General features: G+C 28.6%; 1 protein-coding gene across 10 annotated transcripts in view; it reads left to right on the top strand.

The window, feature by feature from the left end:
- The window catches only part of scrib (scribble), a 257,614-nt gene that overhangs the window by 199,657 nt on the left and 36,388 nt on the right, over positions 1–21,569 (top strand). For all 10 annotated transcript variants that reach the window (XM_024359105.2, XM_014425074.3, XM_014425075.3 and 7 more), the window contains 7 exons: positions 11,198–11,308; positions 15,073–15,252; positions 15,445–15,603; positions 15,696–15,810; positions 17,459–17,583; positions 17,698–17,847; positions 18,876–19,028. In XM_024359105.2, the coding sequence (XP_024214873.1) occupies positions 11,198–11,308; positions 15,073–15,252; positions 15,445–15,603; positions 15,696–15,810; positions 17,459–17,583; positions 17,698–17,847; positions 18,876–19,028 (993 nt within the window). The remainder of the gene's footprint in view (positions 1–11,197; positions 11,309–15,072; positions 15,253–15,444; positions 15,604–15,695; positions 15,811–17,458; positions 17,584–17,697; positions 17,848–18,875; positions 19,029–21,569) is intronic.

The raw sequence follows: 21,569 nt of genomic DNA, 5'->3' as shown, positions 1-21,569 counted from the left end.
TTATCTAAAAATAATTATATGATACAAAATATTATAATAATTTAAAATAAAATAGTGAAGTGGTTAATGTCAGAAAATGTAGTGATAAAATGAAAATAAAAAAATTATTTTTAATAATAAACGAAAATTAGATTAAATCATAATGTAAAAATACAGATGCTAGATAAGAAACTGGATGATTGATGGGCACAGAAATATGGAATGTTTCAGGAAGTGAAAAATAAAAACATAAAGAAGTATGATAACATTTTCCTATAACATTTCCCCCCTTTTTTTTTAGATATTACTACATACAGATAGGGTAGGATGGCATTACTATTTTGCAAATAAATATTTTATGCCACTAAACCATGAACTTGGTAGAATAATAAAAAATTAAAAATTAAACAAGAATTACAAATAAAAAGATGAAGATTTTTTAGTTTTATTTTGTAAAAATATCTGTTAAACCTAATCCTGTTTTATTCCTTTCTATTAATTATGTTTTACCATTATCCATCCCTATGCCTTAATCTCCAAGTTTTCTGGCGTTTATCAAATTTTTCTTTAATTATAATCCTATCTTTCTATTTGTTATAACACTTTTAATTAGTCCATTGATTTTAAGTGAGGAAAACAAATATTATTTGATTACGTAACATAGTCATTTCTCAATTAGGTAATCTTGAAAAAATTCACTGATTTTGATAAGTAGGAAGTGGTTCAATATTGTTCTTATCATTTGATGTTTCTTGTTCATAGGAGGATAGGATAGTTAAATATTAATCTTACTTCATGTTTTTATATCTTGCATATTACTGCGATCTTTATCTTACTACTATGGAGGTTAGTATATGTTGGTTTTACCATGGCTTATTTATTATGTAATAGTAATTAATTTATCAATAGTCTGCACTATGACTGACATAACGTACTCCATAAAAAAAATTCCCTTTCTGTTCCTTTTATTTTTAAATATTTAATATTGTTTATATTTTCATATTTACATTTGTGGATACAAAACAAAATACTATAAAATTTCATCACATCCCAAATAAAATACAAAAATGTGATAACAAAGTTGATAATAAATTAATAAGTGAGTCATTCTACAAATAATGGTGCATGAGCATTATGCTTTTTAAATCTTTGCTTTGAATATAAATTTAAATTTATCTGTAGTGTATTTTTTCATGAGCCATTTGACAAATATTAATTCAAATAAGTTTATTTTTAAAATTCAAATGTTCTAGACCAGGTATGGGTAACCTTTGACATGTTGTGGGCCAAACTTTAATGTGCAAATACATTCGCGGGCCACGTTTTAAAGTAGTGTTCATAATTTTTAACGATAGATATCAGACATGAAATAATACAACATTATTACTATAATACAATTTATTAGAATAACAAAATAAATTTTAAAAATAGGTACAACATTATAATTAAATCATGAAATTTGTAATTATTACAAACTACGAAAGTTAAATAGCGACACCGAAATCAATGAGACACATGAGCTTGAATTTGGGAAACTAATCCATCGATGCTTGGATTAATTCCACTGATACAAAGACGTAAAGAATTTTCCAAATTATCGTCAGTAAACCTTGTAAGATGGTTTGATTTATTAACTTTCATCATTGAAAAGGATTGTTCGCATTTATAAGTACTATCAAACGCACAAATCAATCTTCTTGTGAATTTTCTAAGCTGCGTAAAATGGTTTTCTTTGAGGTATTTTTTATAGAAATCGTACAACTCCACATCTTCAACTTTAGATTTTAGTAGTGAGTTTTCTTGAATCTCGATCAACTCTATTTGCAAGTGTATTGGAGGATTTTCTACATTACTTTTTGTTGGAGTAGAAAATAATTTGAAACAGTCCTCCATGTTTTTGAAATCGCTAAATCTGTTCGAAAATTACTTCGACAGTAACTTGAGTTCTTCAGCATATTGAGCATAAGCAATATTTTCATACACAGAGAGCGTGGTGAAATGGCATGTAACTGTTACCAGACAGCATCTGTGCCTCCCAAAAGCGGATTTTGTTCTGAAATGCTTTCAAATGGCTGTACAAATCATTCAAATAACCTGTAAGGTCGACCAGAAATGCTAAGTCACATATCCATTTCGGGTCACTCAATTCAGATAGTGGTTTATCTTTTATTTGCATAAAATCTGCTATTTCATTTCTAAGCTCATAAAATTGTTTCAGCATTTTCCTTTTGCTTAGCCATCTGACTTCACAATAATATTTTATATTGTCATATTCGTCTGATATTTCATCCAAAAACGCCTTGAACTGACGTTGGTTAAGCACTCAGGATCGAATAATTGATGGTTTTTACTACCAAATTCTGGAGTCGAATGGACTTAGATCACAATTTCTGTTGGTGGATAATACAATGAAGGGCTACCAAATCATCTTTTTGCACATTTAATTCAGTTACTTTTTCATTGAAAATTCCGATAAAACCTTTACATAAGCCGACCATGAAAGGTGCACCATCTGTGCATATACCAACTAATTTTGACCATGGCAAATCAAAACTTGTGAATACCTTTTAAACTTCATTAAAAATGTCCTCCCCTGTAGTGGCTCCTTTTAGTGGCTATAAAGCAAGCAATTCCTCAGTAACAGTGAACTCATTATCAACACCTCAAATAAATATAGCCAGTTTAGCTGTTTCGGACAAATCGGTGCTCTCATCTAATGCTATGGAAAATGATTCAAAACCAGCCATACGGTCAATCAATGTTGTTTTTATATCATCAGCCATCATATCTACACGTCGGACAACAGTTCGTCTTGACAAACTAATTTTTCCAAATTCAGGACACAAAACACTGCAAACTTCTAACATACACTCCTTGATAAATTCTCCTTCAGCAAATGGTTTTAATAACTTTGCCAATTTTGAACTAACTAGCTTATTTGGTTATAAAACTAGCTTTCACAACATTATCATGGTGTGTTCTTTGTTTATGAAACATTTGCTGCTGTATTTCCGAATTTGCAGTAAGCTTCTGGATTTTGTCTTTTCTTATTTGTCCTGTCAGTATGTGCAGGATAGGATGCTTAGTTGAGTAATGCCTCTTTATATTGAATTTTTTCATCACTGAAATGTATTCATTACACAGCAAACAAATAGCCTTACCATTGTGCAAGATAAAAAAGAATTCTTCAATCCATTTTTCTTGAAACTGGCAACCCTCTGCATCTACTTTTCGTTTCTTTCCACCAGACATCATTTTCGTTTACTTTTTGTTGGATAAACTTAATAACAAAATATAATTAGTAAGCACTCAAGATGCCCACAGAGTCACTAAGGAAATTTACGGCACTAGCAGTTCGCTAGTATATCACTTGTCGAAGTTATCACCTCGGTTGCTCAAATAGAACTGAACTAAAGTTTAGGCCATCCACCCGCTTATATATAGACAAAATGAAGGAATGATTTAGAATCATCTAGTGTAGAACAATTGAGAAGCAATAATCTTTTGATGCGCAGCCAGTGAGGCTGCAAACATCAAAGCCTTGATGATCACTCTTTGATGATTGCCACCACTCGGCTTGCCGCTAACTTGATTTTGTGAGTATGAATAAGTTGTGTAATATTATTTTTTTAATTGGGTTTTTCAAAATGTCGGGTTCTAGACATTGCTGTTGTTCGCTATTCTCTTTTTTTCTGTTGTAAAGTAATTTTTTAATTAATATATTTAAAAAATTGAAACAGGTTTTAATTATACTCTGAATATTAATTCATATCAGTACTTCTGTTCTTGTAAGATTTTATGGAAATTTCCTTAAAGACAGGAAACTCCTCGTTGATTCCAACTATTACAGCATTTGCTAGACAAACGGTCTAAACTGTTATTCCATTACAAAAGGGTGATCTACATGACTATTATAAGGCCTATCTGGGCATACGGAGTTGAGCTTTGAGGCTCCACTAAACCATCAAATTCCTCCCGAATCCAATCCTTACAGTCTAAAATCCTTCGTAAAATTCTTAATGCTCCTTACTTTGTCACAAATCAAGTCATTCATCAGGACCTCAATGTTCCATATGTTGCCGATTTGGCCAGAACCAGATACCAATCCTTCTATGATAAACTTCCCAACCACCCAAACCCACTTGTTTCTAACCTGGCTTCTCCTTTATTACCTAATAATCCTCCAAGGCATCTGAAAAGAAGATGGCCTCGAGATCTTCTCCTCTAGAAATGTTATTGGAGTTCTATCAATGGATCCTCCACATGTTTGTATCATGTCACTATGTCACCTACAGCAAATTTACTTGTTGTATATATTTTTATACAGTTGTAAATAACAATGTATAAATTTGAAGAAAAAAAAATATGAATATTAATTCATAACAGTACTTCTGTTCTTGTAATATTTTATGGAAAATGGCCTATTACCAAATTGTGACAACAATAATAAGCAATTTTTCCAATGTGACCCTTGAGGGATTTACTCTTTAGTCTGGTACATTTGTGACCACACCATGCCTGAGACACATGTTGACTGATGTAGGTCATATCTTAGCTCATCCTCAATGATGCCACGTATGGCTTTGAGTTGGCCTAATAAATACAAACATAAACTCCACTTCATTGTGACTGATACTTGCTATTGATTTTGATGCTGGAGGTTAATTAAAAAAACTAACAAGTGTTGTAATAGATAGTCACCGGAAGACAAGACAAGACCTTTTGCTGAAGAACTTTTCGCACTATTACCCTCATGAATATTTTGGAACGTCAAAATCAATATCTGATGGTACTGCTAGAGTAATTGATGGCAAAAAATAGCACCCACAGAATGTTAGAAGGAAGATAATTATTTTTTACATTTTGTTTTGCCTTAATATTATTTACAAGAGTATTTCTATCTCGGATGTATATACTAATTTCCAAACTGTATAACCACTTCAGGATTCACATTAAAAAAAAATAACTCCATTACAATACATACTTCAAAATTTGGTGATGTACAATCAAATTATTTTAATAAAATCAGAGAATGATAAATTAATTGTAATTTCTTCTTAAAAATTATGTTATATCATTTAGAGGAAGAAAACAAAACAACAACTCAAACTAAAAGAAACATTAATATGAATTTGGTGAATGACACAATCTTACTTGTTTAATTGTAACAATTTATTTCATATACAACAACAACGTTTCGGGATTATCCCCCATCTCCAGGTTGCTGATAAAACTATTTTATATAGAAAGTATAATTAACTCCTTAAATTGTCGTTGATGTTAATATTGAATCATATTATTGTTACTTATTTAATAAAAAAAATTTTTATAATGTTAACTATTATGCATTTTTAAGGGGAATAATCATTATTCTTATTAAAATGCATAATAGTTAACATTATAAAAAGTTTTTTTATTAAATAATTGACAATAATATTATTCAATATTAGCATTAATAACAATTTTTAGGAGTTAATTATACTTTCTATATAAAATAGTTTTATCAGCAACCTGAAGATGGGGAATAATCCCTAAACGTTGTTGTTGTTGTATATGAAATAAATTGTTACAATTAAACAAGGAAGATTGTGTCATTCACCAAATTTATATTAATTCTAGAAACTCTTCCAGTAGAAGATCATTAATTTAAAAGAAACATTTATTCCAAACTATTTTATTATTATTTAAGTTTAAAATAATAAACAATCAATCTACTATCTTAAAACCAATTAGAGTCAACACTGTCAAAAAGTAAGCCAAACCAATCTGCGCTGGCTCACCCTTGGTGTAATCATACAGCTCGTCCTCCGTAGGTTGATAAAATTGTTCCTATAGTTTGTACGAGGAAATTCCTCCACCGTGTGTTGAAAAACTCCGCCAACTTGTGGCTATGATGCATTCTAGGCATGTGTATCCTTTATAAGTTAGAATCCTCTCGTTCAAGCTATTCATTTACCTTTCTATTTATTACTTCAAATACATTTTTGTAATCCTAGTACTTTACTTATTATTTCACTGATATTGTTGTATCTTTTCTTTTGCTTTTTCTGTTAGTTAATCTTATTAGTCATGGAGTTATTTACATTATATTGTTGTTCAGTTATCTACTGAAATTATTAGTATTAGGTATAACTATAAGTATAAAGCTGCTTTATGTGTGATGTTTCAACCGAAGCTGTAGGTCTTAGTGTTGGTACCTATTAAACCAGTATTCTTTTCTTGACCACACCTTCAACCACCTTCTTGATTACACCTACCCCAATGGTTTCAGTGGTACCTCTGTCATTATTATTTTCTTTCTATTATTTAGTTATTGATTCATTGATCTGTACATTTAATATTAATATATTAAATGTTGCATGAAAGATTCAGTTATTAGGTAAATAATAAATAACAAATTAGATTACCTTTTCTCCTAGTTTTTCATATTGAAAGTCTTTGTATGATTAGGTTAATTAATATTTCTGTCATAAACAGTTCATTCGATGTGGTTAATTGTTTAAATTAACTAAGCCTTTTTTTTTTTTTTTTTAAGAAATGTATTATTTTAGTTAATGGTTTTTATGTTAATCTAACTTTGCTTTTATTGTCTTGTGAGGTTTCAAATTATAACTTATTGATTGCTATTTGCATTGTGTTTATGTATGATTCATATTTTTATGTATGTTTATTAATAATCCTAATACTTGAAATAAATAATTTAATTTCAGCATGGTCCGCTTATGGTGGTTGTTTTAATATGAATGTTATTTATTTGTATTAACTTTTTTAATTCATTTATATTATTAACTACTTTTTTTTTTAATAACTAAGGATGTTTTTAAAATAATGTGGCATCCTTTATATACCCAGAAATGTTACAGTGAACATTGCAATGTGTCGAATAAACGGAACAGATTTCTGCGGCTACATTTTTTTTTTTTTTATTTAGATTAATTTCGGGTGTTTTTATTTTGAATTTCACAATATATATTTATATATGAATATCAATATCTATTGAAGTGAATCTATTTCACGTGTTTCCATTTCAATCTTCAAAATATATCCCTTATTACTTCATAAAAGAATAAAGTCAAGATATGTACATATATTAATGTAATTGTGTGTATTTACAGTGGTAATAGAGTATAGAGTATAGAGTTGCCGGGACTGAAACCTTCCAGGAGTATGTATTATAAATTATTGGCCTGGAAAAAAAACATTATAATTGACCATGTCGGCCAGCGAATGATTACTTTATGTGAAGTGTAATAAGTAGTTGCCCAGGCCAAGTCGCCCAACAATAAAGAAATATGTAATTAAATAAATGTTTTCAATTATCATAATTTTTTTCCCCAAAAAAGAGGAACCAGAACACACTAGATACCGTTTTCTTAATTTTTAACATTTTTTGTATCCTTTCAGATTTGTATATTTATCTATTTGAGGCAAAAATTTGAGTGTCTGTTGAATCAAGGGAGAGTCTGTTGGAGTGGGGTCTTAATTCTTATGCTTCCAGACTGGGATAAACACTTAGTTAAGCTTAATAATTGGTAAAACATACAAAAATAAATTCCTTTTTTTTTTTATTATGAAATTTCTTTTATCCATTTTTAGAGTTTTTAATTACATATTTAATAAATATTATCATAGGTCAATTAACGTCTTATGGCTTTATTGTTACAATGTCAAAACTGTGATACTTTTATCCATTATTTTTTTATTGTCCTATGTTGCAGCTATTTTATTTACTTATTTTTTTTATTTTTACTTAAACTATGTAAAATACCCTTAAGGCCTCTCTGGCTAAATAGCAAGTATTTCTTTACATTTCAGGATATTTCCTTTATAGCCCAATCATTATTTTTTTTTCCGAAATTTTTACTATTTCATGCAAATTAAAAATTAACAAATTAAATGGGCTTGGGGTTTGAAATATTCTTGTTTGTCTTGCAATCATGTTCATGTTTTTAATTTTTGGGGGCTTAGCCCGTCAGGTACTTTCAATATTTTTAATCTTAGCTACATACTGTGTTTCAACCTTATCAAGCAATGCAATTTTATTGGTATGGATGATAGGGTGGAGGATATAATGAACCAAAATAAATTACTTTGTAGAAAATAATTGGGACTCCCATTTTTATTAGATATCCTGAGTTTCAAACCAAACATGGGGCTTTCATCTGATAACAATATCTAGAATGGTTTGTGGAATTTTATCAATGGTGGAAACCCTTAATGGCCAACAGCTTACTTTTTATATCCAAACATCAAACATGAGCAACTAAAATTCCTCAAAGTAGGGTGCATTCCACAACACTCGCCCTTGTCCTCAGTACTCTCATGTCTCTTTATAATTTGAAGGACAATTAATTCTCACTCTTTTTTATATATCATTTAAACCATATTATTTGTAGTAAATGATTTTCCTAAGTACCTACATTGTTAATAAATAAATTAACACTCATAGCAGAAAATCCACACGCATCAACCTTGGTGAAGGCCCTAAATTTAGACCAAAATATTGGCACAAATAAAATAAGTTTCACTTATTTTCGGTTTATTGTTACTTCAATGACTGCCCTCCTCCTCGCAACTATCTTCTCATTATAAATAAATTACGAGGTGTAGATAGTAGACCGTAGATTAATGATTGGAGAAGTTTGTCAGGGGGTGCGGTCAGCAAAGAACAACATAAATAAACAAAACCATATTTATTTATTTTATGCCGACGTTTCGACCTGAGTAGATTCAATATTTTGTATAATTCTAAATTTGTTTGTATACTATTCCTTTTCAATTGTATGTTACTCTAAATGTTGTTGCTATCTCTTTTGTTCTATAGCCCTGATGAAGACCTGAAACTCAGGTCGAAACGTCGGCATACAATTATATTTATTAATTGAACAACAATAAGAACAACATAAATAAACAAAACCATATTTATTGGTTTTGTTTATTTATGTTGTTCTTTGCTGACCACTCCCTCCGACAAACTTCTCCAATCATAAATAAATTACTTTCCTTAAAGATTTTAGTTTTTTATTTATCTTAATTTTAAATAAAATTTACTTTTTTTTTTTACAGCCTTCTAATTATGAAAATAATTTTATAAAGGGAAAATTATCTATTAGGAATTAATGCAAATTGTTCACTGTAAATTAAAATAAAATAGTATGCATACATAATAAACCAATTAACCAAAACAGTAACTAACGTTACAGGGGATATCGGGCAACTTTTGTTGATCGAATGATTTAACATTTAATTGATTTGATGATTGATGTTATGTAAAATAACATAATATTGTTTACTTCCATATTTCGATATCTTCAAAATTGAGGTAAGTGTTTAATTTAATTGCAGGCTTTGCAAAAGCAGCACTTAAAAAAATTATCTAATATAAATGAATGATGTATAATGTTGAAAGAGTTAATGGAGGTAAGGATGTTAAGGCATGATGGCTTGGTTTATTTTTTGTTGTATTTTTTTTTCAGTTGTTCCTGCATCCTTTGTATTATGTCTAGCTTTTCAGTATGCTTTTTTTTTGTTTGTTAACATCAAGTAATTCTATTTGTTCTATGTTTGATATGAATTAAATTTGAAATGACTTTTTATCATATATAAATATACAAATTTTATATAATAAATGTATATAAATTTTCTCTTCTTTTTTTATAGATTTATGGCATATTAGTATGTTTTTTTTATAAGTATCAATGTTTTATTGAGCAAAGAAATTGACAGACTAAAGTAGTTTCAATATTTTTAAGATTAAGAAATCTCTGAAATTTATGGCAACTTATACTAATTTTTTAATGAATTCTTATTGAGTGTTTACTTGGGGAATTGTATAAAAAAATTAATTTTCTACACTTTTATTTTAACCTTGTCTGATCTTCAAAACGGATGATAATGTAAACTATAATTTCACGAATGAAGAATATATTTAAATAAAAGATTATTTAATAATTATAATTAAATAAGAAAAACATGTTATTGTATTTCTATAAAATAAATATCATTATTAATAAAATTTTAATATATTATCTCATTTTCAGAAATTTCACTTTTGTCAGCCAGTCCCAAGACTGTTCAATTTTTTTAATTTAGTGTCTCCATAGTCTGTTTACTTTCATGTATATAATTGAAGGGGTCCAAGTAATAAAATTAAATATTCAGTTATGTTCATTTAAAGTATTTTTTATACACTGAAAAAAAATATATATATATATATCTTGTGTTGTAAAATTCGTATTTTTTTAAGAAATAATTTTAATGAAAAAAAAAAGTTAAAAAAATAATTTATATTTTATTAATTGTATCCATAAATTATTGGATAACTTGGAAGGAGATCCATATATAAACTGTTAATCATATTATAAATATAAGGAGAAGTTGGTCTGGAGGTGAGGTCAGTGAAGAGAAGAACATAGTACAAGTTTGCAAAGTAAGCTACAGCAGTAGCAACTTCAAAACTCATCTATACAGAATCCTTTAAGTTAGTATAGGCCCAATATCCCACTGAAAAGGATCAGTTATGGGCATTGCTCATCCCTTACTCAGTAAGCAGAAGTCGACAGCTGTGATCTAAGTAAACAGTAATGATAATAGTATCAGTAAGAATTTTGAATTTCTCATCACTGGCGCTTATTTTGTACACTAGTACCAAAAACACTAATAAGTTAAACCTATTCTTTATTTAGTGCCAACGTTTCAGCTTAAATTTCATGCCTTCATCAGGACTAAGTACATAAAACAGAACAACTGTAATTGAATAAAAAAATGTTAATCTATATTATTCATTCAAACTGGATCTTCTGTAATTTATTGTTTATTCATTCAAAAATAAATTTAAAATAAAATGTACTTTTCTATTCAGTACAATACTCCAAATTCAAATTGTACCAATCTTAAGGAATGAGGACTATTTGAAGATGACAATAATGAACTTGATTAGATTTGAAAGTCGAAGCATTTATAATTTAATAAGTAATCATTATTAGGACAATAAAGTTTAATAATGAAGTTTTAAAACTTTTTAATTTTATATATAGGAAGATGGTCAGGGTTGCGGTCACAAGTGAAACAAAATAGTTTACAACTATTTTGTTTCACTTGTGACCGCAACCCTGACCATCTTCCTATATATATCAATTTTTACGGTCAACTATATATACATATATTTTTAATTTTATCCTTACTTTCCTTCATTATTCATTCAATTTTTTTTTTACAGGAGGTGATCCTCGTGAAAGATGGTGGATCCCTTGGGTTCAGTATTATTGGTGGCACTGATCACTCATGTATCCCATTCGGCGGTGATAAACCTGGAATATTTATATCACATGTATGTATTTGTTAAATATTTTTTCATTACAAATTAATTGTTGGTTGTATCACATGAATGTAAAATTTATACTGGCATGAATGAATGTAATATAGTAGTATAAAATAATACAAAATCTCTACAATGCTTCTTATAAGCAAATTTTGATATTTGAATACATAAGTGAATTCAGTTGCAATGTGACAAGGTAAGAAAAATGGAGGGTTTTAAAAGGTTTGTTATATGGTGTGGGTTTTTATAGTGTGGACAATATTATAGAATAGATAAGTGAATGGTTTTTAAAAATTTTAAATAGAAAGGTTTTTGACTTAAATAAAGATATTGACCTGGGCAAAATAGCCTGCAAGGAGAAAACAATTAATGTGAGAGGAAATTTATGTTGAAGATGTGCCTGAGGATGGCTGGAAGGGCCGAAACGTAGGACAAATAAATAAATATATAGTGTTGAGACTATTTTGGATATTAAATTAATTAATTGATAAGTAATTAAGTTTTATAATTTGATGGTCATGAAAAATTTCTTTTAAGGTCTTAAAATTGTTGGACCTAAATCATTCTTTTTCACCAAAATAAATTGGCCAACTCATTGGGTGAAAAAAATAAAATTAATGAAACAAAGATAACTGAAAATATAACTGGATTTTCTTTCCTAGGAAGTTGTTTGTTTTTATTTTTTGATATGTTGAGATTAAAAAAACGTCCATTTAGAATATTATGACTGATCTATATTTCTTGTACCACGTTTTGGGTCTACTTCATATTCATGTGCTATAAAACTCATTTTTCAATTACATCTATTTCTTTTTTAAATAGATGCAATTGACAAAATGATGTATGTATTAGTACATAAATATGAGGTAAACTTGAAACATGGTACAAGAAATATAGAACAGTCATAATATTCTAAATGGAAGTTTTTTCACCTCAAAATATTAAAAATTAAAATATTAATAAAATTTTCATAAAAAGAGGACTGGAAACCATTCTTCCCATTAGATTTTTCACCTATTTGTAGCATAACAGTTTCATTTACTCATGTTTTTCACTTCTTTCTTTACATAAGCTTATAATCTGATGGATTGAAATTCCTAGAAGACAATTGTATCCTCTTGCCAGGGACTCTCAGCTTAATGCTTAATAATTGAAAATTTTGAAAAGAGGTAATTTGATGCCGATTAATTATTAGATATAGAAGGCCTTAAATCTTTAAGTGTCAAGGGTTCTTCATGGTAAAACTTGTACTTACCATTGAGCAGGTTGGAGTATTGATCCATGCTTATGTATAAAGTGTAAAGTTCTGTGCTAATTAAAAATTTATAAATGATTAGTAAATTCTTATTGTATTTGATTGGAATCATATCCAAAACTGACATTTTTTATTATACAACTGAATACGTCTTCTAGTTGTATTCAGAATTATTATTACTGAATAGGTACTTGCTTTAATAAGTTAAAATAATTTAAAAAATAATTGAAATAAGTAAATGAATTATTAATTTAGGAAAATAAATTATTGAAATAATTAAATTATTATGTAAAACCAAATTAAAGTAATATATTGATATGTATATGCAGGTGAAGAATATTCTGTCAAAAATCTATGTCTACTTTTGAAAAATCATTATTGGGGCATATTGTAAAGATAAGTCCATCAAATCATTTCAAAATGTTACTATTATAGGCTAAAGATAAGTCAATTTTTTATTGAAAATGCTGATTTTTAACACCTATTAGGTTGATAAAAATTTAAATTTTTAAGTAGACTGAATAAGTTTTATTTGTAGAATTTTAACTTGTCTGAAAATCTGTATTTATCAGAAGTGTATATATTAACTTTAGATAGAATACATAAATGACTAACAATAATTTTCATATTAAAATTTTTTTTTCTTTTCAATTTTTAATATTTGCCTTAAAGATATGTAATAAAATATTATAACTTACAAATTTCAAGTATTGTCCAATAATTATTAGAGTTATGCAAAAACAATGGTTTTGAATCACTAGAAATATAACAGGATGTTACCAGTGAAACTCAGTATTGAAATAAAAAATGACAACTTTATCTGGAGGAAGTAGATAAATGTTATCTTTTATGCTTTATTTACCTTATGAGACTATTTGCTTTCGTGGAACCTGTCCCTTTGACACCAGATATTAAAAAAAAAGTTTTTGAAGATTGAATGATGATAAAGATGAAAGTTACTAGAGAGGAGGGGGTGGAGAGTTAAACTTAAATAGAGGTTAATCTTAAAATAAAATGCATCTAGATTATGCCAAGTAATCTAAAAAATTGAAGTAATATCTGTAAAGTTCTTGAAAATAACATTTATAGAACACACTTATTTATAGTTGTATTTGCTATTTTCATTTATAGTAATTAAGTAAGTATAAGGAAGGGATAAATATAAATTTAAATAATATATAATTTAGATAAAAATATATAAATAAGTAAATAACTGAGGGAAGTAGCTCAAGGAGCTGTGTTATTAATTCTCAGGCCTAGGGTTGAATCCCGCTGTGGCAGATAATTATTCTGCAATATTATAATTAACTTAACTTATTATGTACTAAATATTCTTGGTATGTTAATGACAAGAGACATTGAATATATAGGTGTTATTGATTGGTATATCATAATCATCAATTGAAGACATGAGTGTGCTATGTGACATTTTAGGGAATTCTTCTCATAGCTTCAGCATAGCATCTTCTTTCTTTTTTCTCTATTCCTTGAATTGTAATAGTTTTCAGAAGTTGAACATTAAGTTTTTATTGTCTGAAATAGGAATAAATAATTATTATTATAAAAATATGATTAGTATATAGTATTACTCATATCAGTTTAATTTACCATATTTTCAATATCTCATACTTTCTCATAATTCTGACATTCATTTTTATAAGGTTTTTTTTTTTTTTTTTTTACATAGCCCTAATGATATTACCTACAACAGTGGTTCCCAGCCTTTTTTTGGTGTCAAAACCCTTTTGGTATTACATAAGTAACTCATAACTCAATAAGTCTTCTCCAGTCTAACTAAGAAAAACAAGTTTATTTTTAGAAATTCCACTTTATTCATCAACATACTATCCTTCAAGAGTGATAAATTCATTCCAACACTTCTCTAATTTTTTGAGGCCCTTTATGTAAAATGAGTTGTCTTGGCTCTCATAATAGGTCTCAGTTCTGGCAATCACTTCTTCATTTGAGCCAAATTTCTTTCCCTGAAGAATTCCTTTTCATGTCTCCATAAAGCCAGTAGTCGCTGTGGACCGAATCTGGAGAGTACAGTGGATGGAAAAGCAATTCAAAGCACAATTCACCCAATTTAACCATTGTTTTCTTGGATTTGTGACACAGGTAATTGTCTTAGTGAAACAGCGCTTTTTTCTTTTGCATGTGGGACCATTTTTCCTTGATTTCTGCTCTCAATTGATCCAATAATACTATGTATTATTCACTATTCATAGTTTTGCCTTTCTCAAGGTAGTCAATGAATAAAATTTCATGCGTGTCCCAAAATATGGATATCATAATCTTGACATCGGCGGTTTTTAGTCGCTCGACTTTATGGAAAATAGTCTTGTCTTGTGCCATGTCTTGAAAGAGGTAATCGGTCATTAGTTGGATAATATCAATTTTTGAACCTTGAGGATTTTGCTTGCTCGATCTTAAAGTGGTTTATCTCTTTGTCTCCTAAGTGTTATTTTCACGATATATTGTTAAAAAACAATAATAATAATGTTTTTATTCATCTCAGATCGTTGCTGGTGGTATAGCAGCAGCCAGCGGTAAATTGCGTATGGGTGATCGGTTGCTGGAGGTAAATGGAGAAGACTTAACCAAGTGTCGGCATGATGAAGCTGTGATGGCCCTCCTCAAACCGACTGAGCACATCAAACTCCTTATTCAACATGACCCCCTACCAGAAGGCTTCCAGGTCAGTTTTTGATCAACTTTTCATTTACTTTACAGTCTTATAATACTGCGTTTTATATTCAGGATCTATTATGGGTTTTAGTGATATCTGATTTTTGTTCTTATTTAATGAAGAAATTATAATGTATAGTAATTGATATTTGATTACTATTACTTTTAGAAAAATCTTTTTTTAATTTTTACCATTTTGCAGGTTCTATCAATAGTACGGGAAGAGGCTGAAAAATTAGGAATGCACATTAAAGGTGGTTTAAGAGGCCATAGAGGAAATCCCTTAGACAAGTCCGACGAGGGAGTGTTCATATCCAAGATCAACTCTGGAGGAGCAGCGAAAAGAGATGGCAGGCTCAAGGTATATTTTTTGTCTATACCTATTCCTTATCTCACATTTAATTTACTTAGTTTTTAGTCAATAAAATTTTTAAAAATACCTTATTTTTTTAGGTCGGAATGAGATTGTTGGAAGTAAACGGTGTCTCACTTCTTGGCAAAACTCACCAAGATGCTGTTAATACTTTGAGGACTGCTGGTCTGAGGATCAATCTTATTGTTTGTAAAGGTAATTAATTCTGTTGTGACTAATTTGCTTATGACACCTTTACTGAGCTGTATATAGTTCTAAGAAAAAAAAAAATTATATTTATAAAAGGTAATTTAACATGTAAAATAACAAGTCTAGTAGTCATTAGAGAGAACTGATCTGGCAAGTGGGTTTGTTTTTTATTTTTACCAACTTCTAATGGCTATCTTATAGTTACTGACCTTATAACTGGCAAGGGGTCATGATTCATTTCATGGGACCACCCCAAAATAAATATCAACTGGCCATTGTAGAAATCAGTGAATGCTGCTGTATGCCTAGAGTCTGTGGGCTGGAACATGTGCCAAAAAGTGCTTTGCCATAACAACCTCAAATCTTTTATTAATTTGTGTTTATTTTGATTATAACCAGGAGGTAATTTTAATTAGTTTTTTACAAAATCATAGTAACCCAAAAATAAAAAAAGGTTTGTAAATGAAACAAAGAATTTTTAATTAGAAATTTTTCAGGTGAAGGAGTGTGGTCAATGGAGAAAAGAACACTAATAAGTGAAGCTTATTATGTTGATTAAATTTATTTTATGGACTGTAATGAGATCGCTGACAATTGATGATTTGAATTAATAGATAAGGTTTAGCAAATTAGACCAGGAAAAAAATAATGAAGATAACTATCTTGGGCTTTAACAAAAAATAATGTATCTTTTACTAAGTAAAATAAAAAGTTAAATGATATTTGAGCTCAAAGAGAATAAAATCAATTTTATATAATCAAAAAGGAAATAGCATACCATGAAAGTTCAGAATGAACAAAAAATGTAAGTCATACAGAGTTGCTAATGAGATGTGGTAAACTTGAAGAAGCAAGTTCTGTAGATCGGTATCGACCCATGGTCATCCATATTGGTTGAAAAGGATTTTATTTTCTATCCTTCTCATCCAGAATAAGTGAACGACTGACCGTGGAAATGATATCTGTCTCCTAGTGCAGTACAAAATATTCTGCCTATTTTGTCGATTGCCTGGCAACTCGTTAAAATCCCTCGAGAATCGGAGGGTTGGGGCGCTAAACGGCTCCCAGTTCTCTCTTACAAATTTCACAGGCTTGCCACTGACGCAATAGAATTAAATTCTACTTTAAAACTTTTACTAACTATATATTAGAATAGAAAATTCAACTTGTGATGAAGGCATGAAACTTGGGTTGAAGTATTGAAAATTAATAAGTTTCACTTATTGGTGTTCTCTCCATTGACTGCATCTCTCTCTCTCTCTCTCTCTCTCTCTCTCTCTCTCTCTCTCTCTCTCTCTCTCTCTCTCTCTCCTCTTCCTCTCCCCCTCTTCTTATATTTATCTACTATCGACTATATCCTCATCATGAAGAATTTTTATTTATGAAAGCTATTTAAACTAAAATCTGGTAAATCTTATTTACAACAATATCCTTTAAATGAGATAAAATTGTATAGATTGTTCATTATTTATCTCAATGAGAATAAATTATGCATTTATTAATAAAATTAACTGAAAATTATTGATTTTTTAAAGAGATCATGATATTAATAAAGAGCATTCTTAACCTAACAAGATTCGGTAATCTGTTTTATATAGTAAATTTAGTCCTTTAGAATATATTATTTAACTTTTTTTGTAATTTTTGTTTATAGGCTATGACAAGGCTGAAGTTGATAGATTGATGTCGGAAGGAATTTTATCTAAAGAGACTAAGTCTGCTTCACACAGTGTTTCAAGCCTAGACAGAGAAGAAGAAAATTCTGAATCATTGCGACAGGTTAGCAAAATTTCTCATGATTGTGCAATCATTCTTAGCTTTTTAAATGAATTATGTTAATATATTAAAGTATTATTGCATGTCCATTATGAAAATATCATATTTACTTATTAGGAAGAAGAACTGAAAGATGTATTTGAACCAGAGAAGGAAGAAATTCAGAAACCCATTGTGAAAGAGGTAATATCGACTGAATTAGTGCCACACACCCAACCATCTGATCTTCAGGTTGAAGAACACAAGAGTAAATCTACCCCTGAGAAAGTGAGTTACATGTTATTTTGGTTATTCATCTCATTTCCCACTAAAATTATATTAAAATAATATAATGTATTTAGTTTAGCTTTGTTGACATCATTTTCATGACAAAAGCCTTCACTTGAGTAGGCTTAATTCTGTTGTATCTTGAGGAGGTAGAATGGAGTTGAGCTCTAAAATAATGATTACTTAAGTAAAAATATCAAATCAGAAAAATTCTTTAGTAAAGTAATAAAGAAGTTGTTTCAAAATTAAGATTTAACAATTTTTACAGTTTCTTAATGATTTTGAATCAGCATTCTCTGTCCCTCACCACTTAGATAGAGTTTGATTCCAGTATAGTGGAATCCAACTTCAAAGTAATGTCAACCTCAGTTTCTCACTTGGTTGATGATCCCTTAGAAATCATCCTTACCATCCGCAATTTCTTTTCAAAATGGAGACCGATTCAAGGTTTCTTATCCCATATCTCAGATATTTATGAAAATAGTGTAGTGAGACAACATATGTTATGTTCAAAAGCCTTAAAATAAAAAACCAAATTAAAAATTATCTTTTGGATTGGTTGAATTCTTTTTTCGTTTTGTATAATTTCATTTATAAAAACGAGTTTTTGTAATTATTTTATGCAGATTCTGATTAAAATCTGTTCACATTTTATTAGTGTAATGAAAAATATGCATCTTCCAGAACTTTTCAAATACTCATTTAAAAGATAATTATGTTATTTACAAAGGTAAAGTAATAAAAAATACATAACTGCAAAATATTAATAAAGATGTAATAAGCAATGTTTTTATTGGACTTAGTAGTAAGGAAAGTTGTGCGATTGGAGACACCAGGCATTTGTTTAATAATAATTATTTAAATAATAAACTATTTTGTAATTCGCAGTGTTTTGACACTCAATTTTTATGATAGTGTAAGCTAATGTATGTGTTACAATCATTACCTTTTCTTTTTTATTTAATTTGAAATGCTAAAAAGTTAATAAAAAAATTCTCGAGCTTTAACATTAAACTGATTTAATCAAGGTGATGGAAGTTGTACGTGCTGCCGAGATTTTGGCACAAAATGATACGCCAGCCTCACCGACTGCCAAACCTAAGTCACCCAAGCCTGAAAGTGTCAAAACTACAACTATTGTTATGAGTAAACATACTCTCGCTCCTCAGCCCACCGATCAGGTATGTTACACCTGCTTGTTTCTTATGTTTTCTAATATTATCGGAAAGTCATTGCTTTTCATTTAATTTTTTTTTTATTTATGTATATTCTATTCTCAACATAAACTTTAATGAAATTTAAACATAAATAAAAATTAGCTTTACTCAATTTCTTTAAATATTTGACTACACATTTGCTTAAAGGACTGTTTACATGATTTAAATTTAATGTTATTTAAATGTGTTTTTCCCTAATAGAAGATTATATTTTTACAGATATTTCATTCATTTTCTAAATTTTGTTATTTTTATCACTATTAACACTATTGTTACTTTTCTTTTTTCTCTCTCCTTCAATTTTTTAAGACATGTACTATAAAATATGTATTTTATGTATAAATAAATAAAAGTAACAAGGATATTATTTACAAAAACACTGGTTTGGGAAAAGATCTCGCATATCCCTTCATTTTTAACCATTCAGTATTCATTACATATTATTTAATTAATGTTTATTATTATTTTCATTTTTTTATTTTTAATAAAAGAAAAAGGGCATTAGGATATAAATTAATTCTATTTTGCTCTATTGGACCTAAGATATAGTAATTTTTTAAATATTATACAGCTACCAATTCATTAATATTATGCCTTCAATTACTTTTAATTTTTATTAATGATTGATACATAAATGACAATGATTCATCTTCTGTTGTTAGATTAATATGCCTTATTATTTTTTTGTTCTGAATCTTTTTGTAATTTTATATCATTTCCTTAATAAAAGCTTTTTTTAAAAATTTAGATTTCAGAGGTAACTATTATTGTTAGCTTTTCAATTTCATGATTTTTACTACAGTAGTATCTTCTCATACTTCATTTATTCATATTTTGCTTTCTTTAAAAAAATAATAATAAAAAATCATGTAAACATTGTCCATTGTAAAATATAATATGCTTTTTTTTTTTGCTATTTTTTTTAGTAATGATTACTTTTATTTTAAAAGGACTTTTACCAAATATAAAATGAACAACTTAAAAATCATTTATTCATTATGGCAATTAACTGTATTATACTTTTAAGTGTTACTTTTAATTTTATATTATATGAATTTATTGTACATTAATTATTTTACCATATCCTTTTTTTATAATTGTTTTGTTTAATTTATTTTATAATCCTTATTTTGTTAGCACACCACACTCAGCTTCCCCTTATAAATATTCCGACGCCTATTGAATAAATACTATGGAATTGCTTCATAATATCCTGTGATATGTGATATTTGTCTGTTTGGGTTAATGTTGGGTTCTCCGCTTTATTTCCAGTGTTTTGTTCTGTTTGTTTTATTTTTTGTTGCTTTGTTGTTGGGCATGTGTCAGACCTTCCTGTTTTAAAGACTGATGAAACCTATGTTTTGCTTGACCATTTCATTACTCAATTTTATTTTATATATTCCTGCCATTATGATCATAGATTATGTATGTATTTTAAGTGTTTTTCATTTCTTTATTTTTATTTTTAATAATATTTAAGTTGGTTTATTTTTTCTAATTTTTAAGTACTATTATAAACTTAATTTACCACTGTTTTACTGATTAGAGAATGTAATGATAGATGTCTTTGATTGAACCCTTTAGTTTTATTTTGAAACAATCTTATTTCTTTATTATTTGTTAAATTAGTTGATTTGCTGAACCGAGACCTTGTTCTTAATGTCTCTTTCGATCAGATGACATGAAATTTTGTTATTTATCATATAGCCATTACTAGCGCATAATGTCATCTTAAAGTAACTTACATAATAAGTAATTTAGCTTCTGTAATGCTTTTTAAATTATTTATTTTTCATATTATATTCATAAAGTGTAGATAAATAAATGTTTTAAGAAGTTTTCACTAGTTATTTTGGTAAAAAGGGGGCTATTCATTAACTGTTAAAATTTCATAATTTTTAGTTGTCATTTATTTATATATTAGAGTATATTATGTAAAGAAAACTTAATATAAACTTGAAAAAGTTAACTAAGGAATTCAGTTCTCTCACCAAGCTCATTACCAACTACTTATAGCACATTGTTATAAAAATGAAAAACGTATAGTGAGCCAGCCCTGTGGGTCTGGGAGCCCTCTAGGTTGCACCTAACTTTATGAACTGGGTACCCTTTTAATTGGATGAAAATCTGGCAGTCGAGCGTGATTCTGAACAAATCAGCTCCTAACACAACCATTGGTCTAGTAACAGTACATCCTTATAAAGTACTGCACCTCTGACCCTGCATGGGTTGTAGTAGTACAGATAATTTATTATTATTATTAATACATATAACTAATTATCATTTATCAATAAATAAACTGTTAATCATTTTCATCGTTCAGATGATAGTGAGGGTGGTAGTTATAATAATAATAAAGCATACCATTGATATGGATTTTTTTACTATGCCAATGTAGCTACCTACATTGCAGATCTTAATCAGGATTATAATATTTAAGTTACTTCCATGATATTTTGTATTTTGTAATTAACAGTCATACTTCTGTAATTAATGAAATTATTT

This window comes from Halyomorpha halys, unplaced genomic scaffold (assembly GCF_000696795.3).
Source record: "Halyomorpha halys isolate HHAL.00 unplaced genomic scaffold, Hhal_1.1 Scaffold494.1, whole genome shotgun sequence".
Classification (NCBI taxonomy): domain Eukaryota; kingdom Metazoa; phylum Arthropoda; class Insecta; order Hemiptera; family Pentatomidae; genus Halyomorpha; species Halyomorpha halys.
The sequence above is the reverse complement of the archived record's forward strand: the minus strand, read 5'-3'. Positions and strand labels throughout refer to the sequence as shown.